Here is a 13,107-nt window from a genome sequence, read left to right as displayed (position 1 = left end):
TTCTGCAAGTTAGTCACAACAGTTTTGTTTACATAATGACAGAACTTGAAACTAGAAGACTGAAAAAGACTTCAAAATTTTAAAAAAGCTTCCAAGTTTTTTTTTGTTAAAATCAGATATAAGTAAGGCACACTCACCTTGCTCTCTGTAAGTTCATAAATTTTCTGGCTGACATACGTGACTTCAGGCTTTGGCTCATTGTACACAGCCCTTCTGGAAATATTTTTATTAGGTTTTGACAGTCGTAAGGTGCTTCCTTCAAGTCGCACATAGACAGAGTGAGTCAAAGTAGCATGGTACGTTTCTGGATCATAATTATAAATTTCATTCATCCATCCCTAGAGAAGAAAACACTTGTTAACAGGCTTTTCAGCTGTGGGAAAGCCATGTACAGCGTGTACATAAAAAATTTAAATAATTTTCCAAGCTTTTGCTGAATTTTACCTACTGCACAAATACAATGAAGCAGTAAACGCCATAAATGAGGTAGCACCAAACTGACAGAGCGTGATATGAGGACTATATTCCAAGCGCACAATGTTTTTTTTGTTTTTCTGACTAAATCATTTTGTGTAGGTAACACGGCGCTCTCTCACCTCATCCCCAGGAAACACTGTGTGCTTTGCGGACACAGGCTTGCTGGGAAAAGCCACCAGGCAGCTGGTAAGGGCACGCTGGCAGAGCAGCCCGTCTGCTTACAGCAAGCACCGACATTTTAATCACCAACAGCCAAGGCAGAGCAAACAGTCTGTCTGCTTACAGACAGCACTGACATTTTAATCACCAACAATTAAGGACTGAGTGGAAGACCACAATGGAGTTTGTTTTAATGCATCATAACCATTTAAGATTATTTAACATGTTGTGTAACTGCCCAGTCACCACACAGGAGTCATACGTGTGGATTAAATTTCATTCATTTCTGTACAGTGAAAGAAACAGAACAAACAAACCAGCCCTGCTGTAACACGCCTGTACGTGATACTACTACTCTAACAACTGATTACAGAAAATGCAAGATGATAAAATGGGGCAAAAGACACGCCAGATGACTCATTCATGGAGGGCAAGTCATCTTCCTCTTAACCTGCCATACAACATACTTTGATAATTACTTCTACCTGCACATTAAAACCTTAATTCAGCATACTCAGTATTCATTAATGTCAACAGAAAGCGAAGGAGATAAGACTTTAAACAGCTGTACCCTAGAGCATAAAGTAAAATGGCATCTTTACAAATACCGGGGGGGGGGGGGGGGGGGAAGAGCATAGCAGGGGGGAGAGCATCCACTGCTGGGAAGTGGGGAGAGCTGAATAAGCACCCCTAGTATTCTTCAAAACAAAAAAAAAATTAACTACTTTATGCAAAACATCCCAGAAATTACTGCAACATTTTAACTTATTAAAGAATTTTCCACTCAGAAAGAGAAATGTAAATTTTAATGCTCATTTACTCCACTGCCATACAGTTTCTCAGAATAAACAGCATAAACTTTCTTAGGTGCCATAGTAACAGTGATATCTATGCTTTGCTTGCCCCAACATCTAAGCTCTGTTTTCACTATAAACCCTGAAAAACCTAGATAAATTAGCATTTCTTTTACATCCAGGAAAGATTACGACAATCATCTTTGCTCGGCTCCAAAGCACACTACCTCTTTTATTAACAGAAATACCTCCACCGACACATGCTCTTTGAAGGAGCTTTGTGTTTGGGTTCTTTTGCTTACACAGGGTTATATACAACTACCATATAGGAAATACAATGCATGAGGAAGAGTCTTCTATAAACAGTCAAGGCTCTGCACAGCAGGGTTCATGTATGTTTGAGCACATCCCATTTCCTTCCTAGAAATTATCAAGCCAAGACATCTTTGAGCAGACAGCAATTAATTTTCAGCCAGGAACTCCAGCTGGACTTACTGAAGCACAAGGACATCACGTGAGTTGCCTAAAAGCACCGTGAACCATTCACTCTGCAGAACTGGAATATCCATATGGCCCTCAGATCTCTGGAGAGACTCCCACCTGCTCCCTGGGTCAGATCTCCAAACTATTTCTAGCTCAGACTCCGAAGTCTGGAGCCTGCAGCCGGGCAAGCGTACAGATGAAAATGTGCTGCCTCCAAAGTTTAGTGCCGCCTTCTGCAAGGTGGTTCGGCCGAGGATCACACGAGCTGCCACAAAGGGAAAGGGACACTCGGCAAGTAGATCTTTGTATGAAGCTTAGCCACACAAGCTCTTCTTGTAACCGTAATAAGCTATGGTGTTATTTTCGGTAGGAGGGTTGAAACCTCCGGGTATACAAGATACCCAAGAAGGAAGGTCAGAGCACACTTGGAAGTTTCTTTAATGTCCTGCTTGAGACTGAACTGGCTGGAGTTTCTGGCACCAGCACTTGAGCTGAGCAGAGGACACGCAGTGATAACAAGAAGCAATTTATACATCACTCCCTTGACAGCCATGTACCATAGTAAGAAGTAAAAAAATCCATGAACATAGCTTTAAAGATGAAGAGTGGAGATGACTGGAACACCTTGGGACACACGTCAGACACACAAACGTTGCTGTACCTTCCCAGCAGCTATAAGACCGTTACCCAACACCCTTAGAGTCACATTTAATTTTATCCCTCCAGCACACACTGAGCTAGCCATCTGCGATAAAAAGGAGCCAGCCACATATTAAGTGACTTAACCAAGTCCAGTGAATCTCTGGTAGCACAGGGGTCTGAATTCATCCATGACAACATCACCCGCTAGAGCAGCACCTTTCCTACCCTGTCTCTTCTCTAACAGTGCCGGTATCAGCCTTTCTGCCAGATTTCCTTGCCCTACATAATGAAACAACAGAGACAAGGTCCTTTTGAAGATTCCCACCTTCTTCCCAGCAGCAGCAAGACACACTGGATTTAAAGGACAAAAATAAACAGAAGAGAATCTCTGTGCTTCCTCAGTTTGTATATTCCCATTCTGCTTAAGCATTCAGGAGCCCTGGAAAGTCCCACCTGCTTTTCTGATCCCTACCATGCGCCCAGGCTTTCCACTTCAAACAAATGGATTAGCTGCGTAATCTGCCGAACACACAGCTCTCAAACCCTGCCCGGCGCCTGCCCGCACAAACCCTGCTTCTCATACCACAGCCATCGGGTTATAGCAGCTGAAGAATCATTTGTCCAAAACTTTTAACAACAATTTCTGGCTGTCTACAGTATTGAACATTCAAAATCTAGAACCAACTGAACAGAAGTACATTTATCATCTAGAACAGCAGCCTACGTAGAGATTTGTTTACAAGGAAGAGATTGCTGCTTCATGTATTTGAGGCACAGCCCAAAACCCCAAAACATAAAGAAGTTTAAATTCAAACATTTGGGTTTTATTGTCAGACAGTACCTAGCCAACAGGATGACAGAGATACCACACTACTGCAAACCTCCTTGTCCCTAAACTTTTAGTTTCCCAATTTCTAAGGATGCACTGCTGCTTTTTTGCACTCAACTTCCAGGTTCTTTTTCTAACACAGGGAAACACTGCATGGCTGAGAGTCAAATGTTAGTACTTCACCAAATGATGCTTCTTCTAGTCTATTAATGAATCTGAAGATGTGTGCCAGCTGCAGGAATTTTTTTCCCCCTCATATATCTAACAATGTTAAAGGGGAAAATTATACCATTACCTTTTCACTTCAGCAATTTTCAGTTTTGTAAATTGTTTCATTTAGCTTAAAAAAAAAAAACAACATTGAGAAGGTTATCCAAGAAGCTCCAAAACTCATTCCTGTATTTTAAGAACAATTTTAGCAGAAATACCTCCACCCCTCTCTTTGCAAAAAGAAATTGGAACAAAAGATTCCCAGCCTACAGAAACCGTTTTGCAATGCATCTAAACAGAGAAGTTATGTTACCATAATGTGCTAGCAACCAATATATTTTCCCAAACTCCTGAAACAACAATGCGTTTCTTTGTGCAGGAGAGGAGTGACTGTATGATGGGTCTTTTTTGTACTACTGAAGTTGTTAAAATAAGAAATTTAGTAATTCAGGGAGGACAATGACCATAGTCATATGCTGCTCCGCAGCTGTTTCCCATTTACACTGATCCTGTGATCTCCGTTTATAAAGGTCACCAGTGGCTCCGGGTTCATGGCTGAGATCAGGAGAAATCGCTTCACCATCAGGCTGGTAACTAACCTGGAAAAGTGCCTGGTGGGAACCTTGGGTGGCACAGCTTCTGTAGCAAAGTCACAGCTACTATTCACAAACCCGTACGTCCGTGCTCAGCAGCAGCGCCCGAGCTGGCTTCAGAGGAGCTCAGCACCTCGGCCACCGCGGTGCCACCAACGGCACTGCCCGCCACGAGCGTGGGGCTGGGCAACACAGGCGTGTGCATAGAACAGCTTCAAAAGGCCAGCCCTGGCTCACCTGTCCTCTTTCATGACTCTGGGCTACAAATTTTTCATTCAAACGGCAGCTCAGCAGAACAACACATGTTGGTAAGAACGGCAGAGCACCAATTTTTAATATTACTCAGTTAAAGATCTCAGAATGTGAACCAGAGAGGGAGGTTGGGGGCAACTGCAAAAGACCCTTGCAAAAGACCCTTACAAAAGACCCAGAAAGCTGGGGGCAGAGATCAAGCCTGCAAGTGAAAATAAAAATGTTATATATATATATATATAAATATAAAATATCACTGCTATGATATTTTCAAATACATAAATAAAAGAATCAGCAAGTCAAATTTACGACACAAGCCAAAATCTGGATTAAAACTGCCCCCAGAGCTTCTTAGTGATATTGAGAGATCAGTAATACCCATTTTATCATTAAATGATATAATCAAATGCTCCAGCACCAAAATTCTTGAAAGACTGTTGATCCCTCAGACCCCACTAGTTGTATCATTATCACTACTTTATAATACTTTATATACTTCAATAGTATTTTCCTTGATAAATGAGGAAAAATGTAATGCAGTTTCCCAAGCTTTTATTGACGGGGAATCTTAAAGATAAAAAAGGTCTAAAGTAGGCAGAAGTGACCATCACCTTAACAGGAAGACACCTGTGTCTACCAGAGGCCACCACCAAACATGAAATCCCTTGTGTGATACTCAGGAACAGCATGCTGTGAAAAGCCACCTCTTTCTGTACAGCTGGGGCTCAGAGAGCTTTGCTTCTGCAGCAGGCACTGTCAATCCCTCAAATCAAACAGCCCTCCCATCGAAGTTCTTTCTCATAGAAAGGGTAAATTTATCATTTCTATCTTAGCTGTTACTTGGAACTTTTTGTATCAGCCAGCACAACCCAAGGGAATGCACACCTGAGAAGGCCAATATGTTAGAAGAGACTAATGCATTACAGAAGAAAAAAACAACAGTGGGCAGAGGAAGGAAAAAAAAAAAAAAAAAAAAAGAGGAAGCCAGAGAACTGAAAACTAAGGGAATAAGAAGATAAGAAAACATACACTGAAGATGCTGCGGTTTTGTGTGCGTTTTCTGGTTAGGGGGATGTTCTCCTTCCAATACCAAAGACATCTGAGTAAAGTAAGCACAGAAATCTACAGAAGCACACACTAACCAGCACAAGTGTTTTATTCTTTCACATTGCAAAGGAACAATTTTGGGGGAGACTTCACATTCAGGTATTTCAGTTGATTGCCATGGGTAATTTTCCACATGTTCTTGAAACCAGGGAAATGCAAACTTCTCAAATAATATTTACATGGGGGAGAATGCACACATACTTGTACAAAAATAGCTTGACAGCAGTCTGGCAGAATCCCAACTGCTCAAGCCCCATAAAGGAATCTTACTCATAGCATTTATCATAATGACATGAAAACAGGCCAGGCCAGAATACAAGACCAACAAGTTCTGAAGATAACATCTTATGCAAAAGCATCAAGTTTGCTTTTCCTACATTCATGTGAGTTTTGTTACAGACTAAGTCTTTATCTCATTTCTCAGAGGATCTAAACTGTCCAGTGCTCATTTTGACAGATGCAAATAGAAAATAGTTGTATGAGGTGGGAATAATAACTTGCAATCTGCTCAATCTCGTTACATTATGTTCCGCTACAATACAGGCACTGAGCTGTTTTTTAAACTCCTCGAGCATTACAAAGCCCTTTTATAAGGCTTTACATATTAAGGACAATTTGTACGTTAATGAGCGCAAGAAATACTTATCAGGTCGTACAAAACATTAATCTCCATTCATACAGTCTTCTCCACACAATTCACTTCTTGCCTACAACCATTCTCATAACATGTATCTCCTGGATAAAAGCATTAAAAAACGGTTTAAAGGTTCCTGAATAAGAGCTAACATCTCAAAGAGCCGGCTTAACACCAGCCAATAATGAGTACCAGGATGTTTACCAGCTTTCACGTATCAAGGCAAATTTATATGCATGGTCTCACCACCCAGCTAACAAGGACAGAACTGGAAGTTTGTCAGGATCTGTACATGTTAAGCAGCAGATAAATCAGTTGGGCAGACAGGCGTGTTCAGTTTGCATCTGCAACAGCAAATAAAGACCACCACTCACACCATTCAAAATAAAGGGAACACCAAGGTAGCGTCAGGGCTGGGTGTGCAATTGCTGCCTGTATTCAGCAAAAGTTGGGGTTTATGCCCTGTTTCTCTAACTTTTCAGTTACCTAAAGATACATGAGATTAGCTATCAATACACTACACATTCTACAGCTTATAACAAATACCATCTCAATTTAAATTCATGCAACCAGTGTGTGGCTGCATGCACACACAACTGGAGATGCACCTTCAGAAAGCTCAGGATGGATTTAATATTTACACAACTAGAAGAAAGCATTCACAAATCCTCTGATAAGCAAGTGATACCAAGTAAAGGCCATACCACTGTCATTCCGAAATACTTCTGCTGCACATCAGAAACTAGCAGATGCTTTATTGTTCAGAATTCTGTAACTGGGAAAATATTACTTTAATTCACCACAGATAGAGATTAGGAGAGGCGGGACAGGGACAAGATGGACAATGCCACTCAAGCAACTGAGTGGCTGCATGGATCACAACTGGACAGACAGCAACATGCCAGGCGTACGAAGTGACAGCAACCTGCAGCATCTGTACAAGAAGTGGAGATGGGGAAGGGCAAAGAGGAGGGAGGATAAATTTTCCAAAAGCTTGATTTAAACCCCAGCTCTCAGGCACACACTGTACCAAACTGTAACCCATATTATGAGTACAATATTCAAGACAGCAGCACGCAGAACCACAGACAACATAACCCATTAGTACGTCCCTTTCATCACTCATTACTCCTCCCATTCTCATTAGCTAACATTTGAGGAGAATCCATATCCTATCTACACTTTACTTGAACACACCACTTTAGAATCTGCTTTGACTGAGCAGACAAGACAAATTACTGCCTAGACAGTAAAATATCCCATCACCCAAGATGGGGCTTCAAGCACAAATATTATTTTACACACTAGACTTTGACGCTACTTGCTCTCAGTAGTTCAGCTGGATCATTTCAAACCCATCAGCAAAACCATCTGCCCTTTTATTTTTGAAGCAATTCTGGTTTTTTACTAATCCTTAAGGACACCAAAGTCTTACATATTTCTTGGATACGAAACCGTTTGTGCCCCTGCCAAAGCTACCTGACCCTAAAACATTACTCTTATTTACAAAAGGGGATAATTCAGCTCATTTACACTTTCAGAATAAGTCTAGTCTACTACTTCTGCCCAAAATAACACACACAGACACACACACAAAACGCCATGACCTCACCTTCAGTATTTCAGGTTCTTTGATGTCCAGAGCTCCTGTATTCCATCGCTTTTTCATACTTCTATGCAACGTGAGATATTCACGAGTACGTGGAGTAAGAAGCCAAATCACACAAACAGCTATCATAAATCCAAGAGCCATTCCAAATAATAGTCCACTTAAGTAGCCAGGGAGAGGGATAATAAAGTAAGCATAGACTAACAGCGTGAAGAAGTATAAAGTTTTCACTGGTATTTTAGGCTGTTGCACATCCGGATTATTTTCATCTTCACTACTGAGCATAGTACCATTGTCCTCAGTCATCTCGGGATCGAGCAAAGTTTCAGCAGGTTTTTCAGTTTTGCTTTCATCCTCTAGCAAGGAGAAGTCTTCAGAATACAGTTCACAAAACTCCTCATCCTCTCTGCTTGCTAGTGCAGACAACGAACACTTTTCAAGTACGAGTGAAGTTTTCGAACTCACGTCCTTTGTGCTTGCAGACTGAGAGGTTTTGGTCTCCGTCTCTTTTGCATGTTCCTCAGCCACTTTCGACTGATCATTCTTATTCAGGTGAGAGTCACTTCCATAGAAGTCCCCTTCAGAATCACATTCTTCTTCCTTAATGCTGTAGTTGTTATTGCTTTCCAAATGGCCATTCAAACTGGAAAGGTTCGAGAGTTCTGAAGCACTTGAAGATAAGGCTTTGGGCCTGTGGCTACCACCTTCGTCACCCATTATTTTACTGAGCAGCTGAAAAGGCTCATAGATTACTTCAGAAAGGCGTCTTTTAGTATCTTCAATTTTAGCCTCCATTTCAGGTACTTTAAAAAAGGAACGAGTGTCGGAGGGAGATGTTAATGGAGAGGAGGGGGCAGTTTTGGAGTCACCACCTGTGGCTCGAGGCTGAGTGAACTGTTTGAACAGATGCAAGTTCAGTTTCGAGTCGGGTGGCCTGTAAGACACAGCTTCAGATTCTTGTTTAGAAGTGTCTGTAGACAGAGATTTCACTAAGGTTTTCATTAACTGTCTATGTCGCATTGGTGGGGTGGGTTCTTTTGGTTCCACATCTGTTGAAAGGGACTTGACTAAACCCTTAAAAGGCTTTGAACTAGAAACCGTGGATGATCCACTAGAGCAGACAACTGATCTGGAAGGGGATGAGGATGGGGAAGACGACAGGCTGGATTTCTGTTCCACAGGTGGTGATGCACCTGACATGCTAACTGTATGACATGAGTATGACGATGGAGACAAGGCTAGTGGCACTGCAGTGAATACTTGGGATGTGGAAGGGGAATCCAACAGCTTTACAGTCTCTGCAGCTGGCAGAACTGCAGGAGATGAGGACAGCAGTGATGCAGAGTTGGCCACGTTAAGCGAGGTAGCTGGACCAGAAAAATCATGGCCGGTATGCTCAAAGCAGAGGTCTTCCTTGGCTTCAAGTGCTGTTACAATGCTTTGGTCATCTAGTTCCTCATCGAGAAATTCCTTAAACTCCTCTTCCTCCTCTTCTTCCTCCTTCCCAAATGCAGAGAAATGAATAGTGATGGTTTCTCGGGAGACAGATCGTTGGACCTGCACTTTTGGTGCCGACTGCTTTGAGGACATTTCACCAGTTTTCTCTGCATGGCTACTGTTCTGACTTGTCATTGCAGGTCCCAGAGATGTGTCAGAGTCTGCAAAGAAAACGCAGTACTATGTTAAACACATTTTTTCCCCCTTCTAACACCCTTATTTTCAAGCATTAAGCCAAACACAAGAGATAGGTCACATGCAACAGGTCGGTCAGTTGAAAATTAAAAACCTCTGGACACTCTTGATCTCACTGGATTTAAAGCTGTCTAGTCAAATTATAGACTTGCACTAAAGAAATTGACGGTAGATTTATTTCATCACCGAAAACGTACCTGTATTTTAGTTAATATCCCTTTCACATCTGCTTAACTACCTCATTCTTACTGTCACCAAATGCAAAAATAGATTCAAAGAAAGACAAGGAGAAAAACATGCTCAGGACAACTGGCAATCATGGACAGGCGTGGAGAGCGTTAGACCCTCTCAGATGATCTTGAAGGAACAATCTGACACAATTTTAGGTAGGAAAAAACCAACCCACACAAGAAAACAATAAGCAGAAGACACTTACGCTCCAAATTACAGATCTAGGTTACCGTTTGCTAGTTAACATATTTCCACATAGCACAGAATGGTGATATTAAGAAGTGCTGTGCTGTTAAAATTGCCTTCAAGTGTTCTAAAATGCTAGCTCATCTCTCATGCACCTTCCTACTTTCTCCACTAGATGCATTTTTGGGTTCAAGACCCTTCTCACCCCAGGATACTGCAATTCTTCACTAACTCTCAGTTCCTTCTACATAAAATAATCAATGCTTTCTCTTTCTTTTAAACAAAAGAAAGTTGAAACTCAAAGGAAGCTCAGAAATATGTAAAAGTCTTCATGTGTGGGACAGTACCTCCTCTTGTATACCTGTTTGGTCTATAGGAAGTAGAGATTTAAATTGTATTTTATCATGCCTGTTACCATGGTTTATGGTTGGACTCTATCACACATTTAAACACTCTTTTCCAAACTAAATGATTCTATGAAGCCTTTGTCTTTCCAGGTTTTGCAAGCTATGGACAAACAATCAGGATACGCAATGGTCCAGTAACTGCAGGCAAAACACAGTACGGACAGAACTTCGTTATCCTCCCGAATTCTACAACCAGACACCCTTCACAGACGTACTGTAGCAGAATCCCAGTACAGCAAGATGAAGTAGCTTCAAACTCTTCAGTAACGGACTGCATCCACTAACTGTTGTCAAAAAGATGTCAGACTTTCAGATAGAGCATGTTTGAGATCTACCTCAGATAACATATATACCCGAAGAATGTATTACTGCTAGCAGTTTTGTTGTAAGAAAGTACTTTAGCAGAAGCAGCCGTTCTTCTCACTGATACAGCAATAGTATTTTTGAAACCACTGATCCCTGCTCACATGGGTGCACGCAGACTGCTATACATGTAATAGATACACCAACATACCTGCCTTTGACATCAGTTATATCTACATGTTATCTCAAGCATTTTATTGACCAAGAAAGTGGACTTTGCATATATTTACACGGAGAGGAAATATCACACATTTAAAGCAAGGCACTGGTGACCACACACAAAGATCGATCTGGAATTACAAGATTAGCCCAGCCTCCCCGCCTCTGAGGCAGCACTTTATCTTCATTATCAAGACAGCAAGTTTACCACTTCAGTAACTGAATTATTTTTCAGAAGCTGTTAAAATGCTGTAATCAAACTGTCAAGCTGAATTAATGAGAGGCCCTTGCTGACGTTTAAAGAGCAGTTCAGAAGAATGAGGATGTGGTGGTGAAGAAATGTGCACTTCACAAGCAGTTGTGATATCACATTGTACTATCCAGCAAGCCAGTGCCACCTGTTTGCCATCATCTTCCTACTAAAGGTTGTAACCCTTTACACTTGCTAATGGAGCTGTTCATGAAACATTTCTTACCCTGTCAGTAAAATGAGCTGGGTTAAACATTTTAAAACCACAGTTGCCACCCAGCTCATCCAGTAATGTTCGAACAGAAGCGACTATCTGTCCACAACTTCCTACTCACTACAGTTGTCCATGTTATGGCTCCTAAATTGTTGACTCATTTATTCCTTGCTTCTTCTAGCATTTGTGTGCTTCCGATCAGGTTGCACAGAAGGAGCTCGACTCTACCCTGCTCCATGCAAAGCTGCCAGAAATTTTAATTTCAGTTTTCAGTCCCAGTCCTGCTGCATTCGTCAGGGAGCCAGCTGGGGTTCAAAGAACCAAAAGCAGCTTTCAGACCTCAGTCATGCTTTCGATTGACACCTAACTATTTTTCTGACAAACTGCTTGAGGAAAAATTCTGTCTCAAGATCAGCTTCAACTTCTGGCTTCAGCATTTATCATGGAACTGTTTTCTTCTGTCCCTCCCCAAAAATCCATCTGACACATCCAAGTAGCACTATTAAATGGAGAACTCCCTTTCAGCGATGCACCTCCGGCCCACTCAGGGCTCAGCAGTTACCTTTCCTATTACATCTGTGGGTTAAGTAGTTATTTACCCCAACAGTCAGAATTCTCAGTTATTCAGAAGTTTAGATATGCATTTATCAATCATATGTATATATAACTTGGTGAGCGTTACAGTCAGTAAGAAACTTGGTCTTTCATTTCCCTGTTGGATTAGCACACTTGGGAACCACCAGCACCATGCTTCCTATGGGCACAGTTTATCTCATGTAGTTCAAACCACAAACGTCCCAGTTTTTTAGACAAATGCACCCACATTTATTTTGGAGAGAGAAAACACTCCTACCGGAGAAGATATGTATCCAACCCTATCTCCACTTCCCTAGTGCTGGGCCATCAGCTATCATGCATCTGCAGCATTTTGTGCCAGTTGTAAAAATGCAAGACTAGCAAACCAAAATTTGAAAGTACAAAAAACACTACACATATTCCAGGTTATAAGGAAGGAAAAAACAAGACAACGACAAAAAAACAACACAAGAGCTGCACTTGCACATAATGCTGTTGGCATCAGCTTGAAATGTCTGACTCTTTCTCTTCTGCCCATTCAGCACTAACTGCGTATCAATAATATTTTCCTCCTGTGTTGCTAGATTCACTACTCCCCCACCTCCAAATAACATTTCTAGTGTGTTATTTTCGATCAGCTACAAATTCATGGGTTTGGTTTGCTCTTTAGCACACTATGTTTACACTGTACAGTTAATTACCTTGTGTTTAAACACCAGTTGCCATGTTGTGCTAATGCAATGCTAATTACCTGAAGCAGATGAAGTTTACTTGCACACACCAAATACACTGAAAAAAAGATTTCACTGCTTACTGAACAAGTGAGGGGTCTTTTTACATCATGATTAAGTAGTTAACACAAAAAGGAAGGAAATTCTTGATTAGCCAATATCTGTCTACTCTTAAACATATTACTACACTATGAATTATGTCTCATAAAAGCACATTCTTAAATGCACGATCAACAGGGCAGCAGCAAAACATTAACATAAACCAACTGCTTGCACTTTGGCATCCTCTGCCCATGACTTACAAGAAAACTCTGAAGTATCCAGCGCCCAAAACATCTGGCCCAACTGATATTTCTGTTGAGGGGACTCGTTTCTAGGAACAGCCATTCCTATTCGGCCAAACAGTAATTTTTAGCCACCTTTGATCTTGCTGGAACTTTCTAAGCCAACCCTGTTTACAGGTGGGGTTTGCTGCCAGGCAGTTCATGCATTTCCCAAGCACAGCTGTT

The 13,107-nt window shown here is 41.4% G+C and overlaps 1 protein-coding gene across 5 annotated transcripts in view; it reads right to left on the bottom strand.

Annotated features, from left to right (window-relative positions):
* TEX2 (testis expressed 2) overlaps nucleotides 1-13,107 on the bottom strand; it is a 54,798-nt gene that overhangs the window by 21,974 nt on the left and 19,717 nt on the right. For all 5 annotated transcript variants that reach the window (XM_056340195.1, XM_056340372.1, XM_056340016.1 and 2 more), the window contains 2 exons: nucleotides 7,793-9,447; nucleotides 138-338 (listed from right to left, as the gene is read on the bottom strand). In XM_056340195.1, coding sequence (XP_056196170.1) covers nucleotides 138-338; nucleotides 7,793-9,421 — 1,830 coding nt within the window. In that variant the 5' untranslated portion in view covers nucleotides 9,422-9,447. The remainder of the gene's footprint in view (nucleotides 1-137; nucleotides 339-7,792; nucleotides 9,448-13,107) is intronic.

Source organism: Falco biarmicus, chromosome 1, assembly GCF_023638135.1.
Source record: "Falco biarmicus isolate bFalBia1 chromosome 1, bFalBia1.pri, whole genome shotgun sequence".
Classification (NCBI taxonomy): domain Eukaryota; kingdom Metazoa; phylum Chordata; class Aves; order Falconiformes; family Falconidae; genus Falco; species Falco biarmicus.
This window is presented reverse-complemented; position numbering and strand designations above follow the sequence as displayed.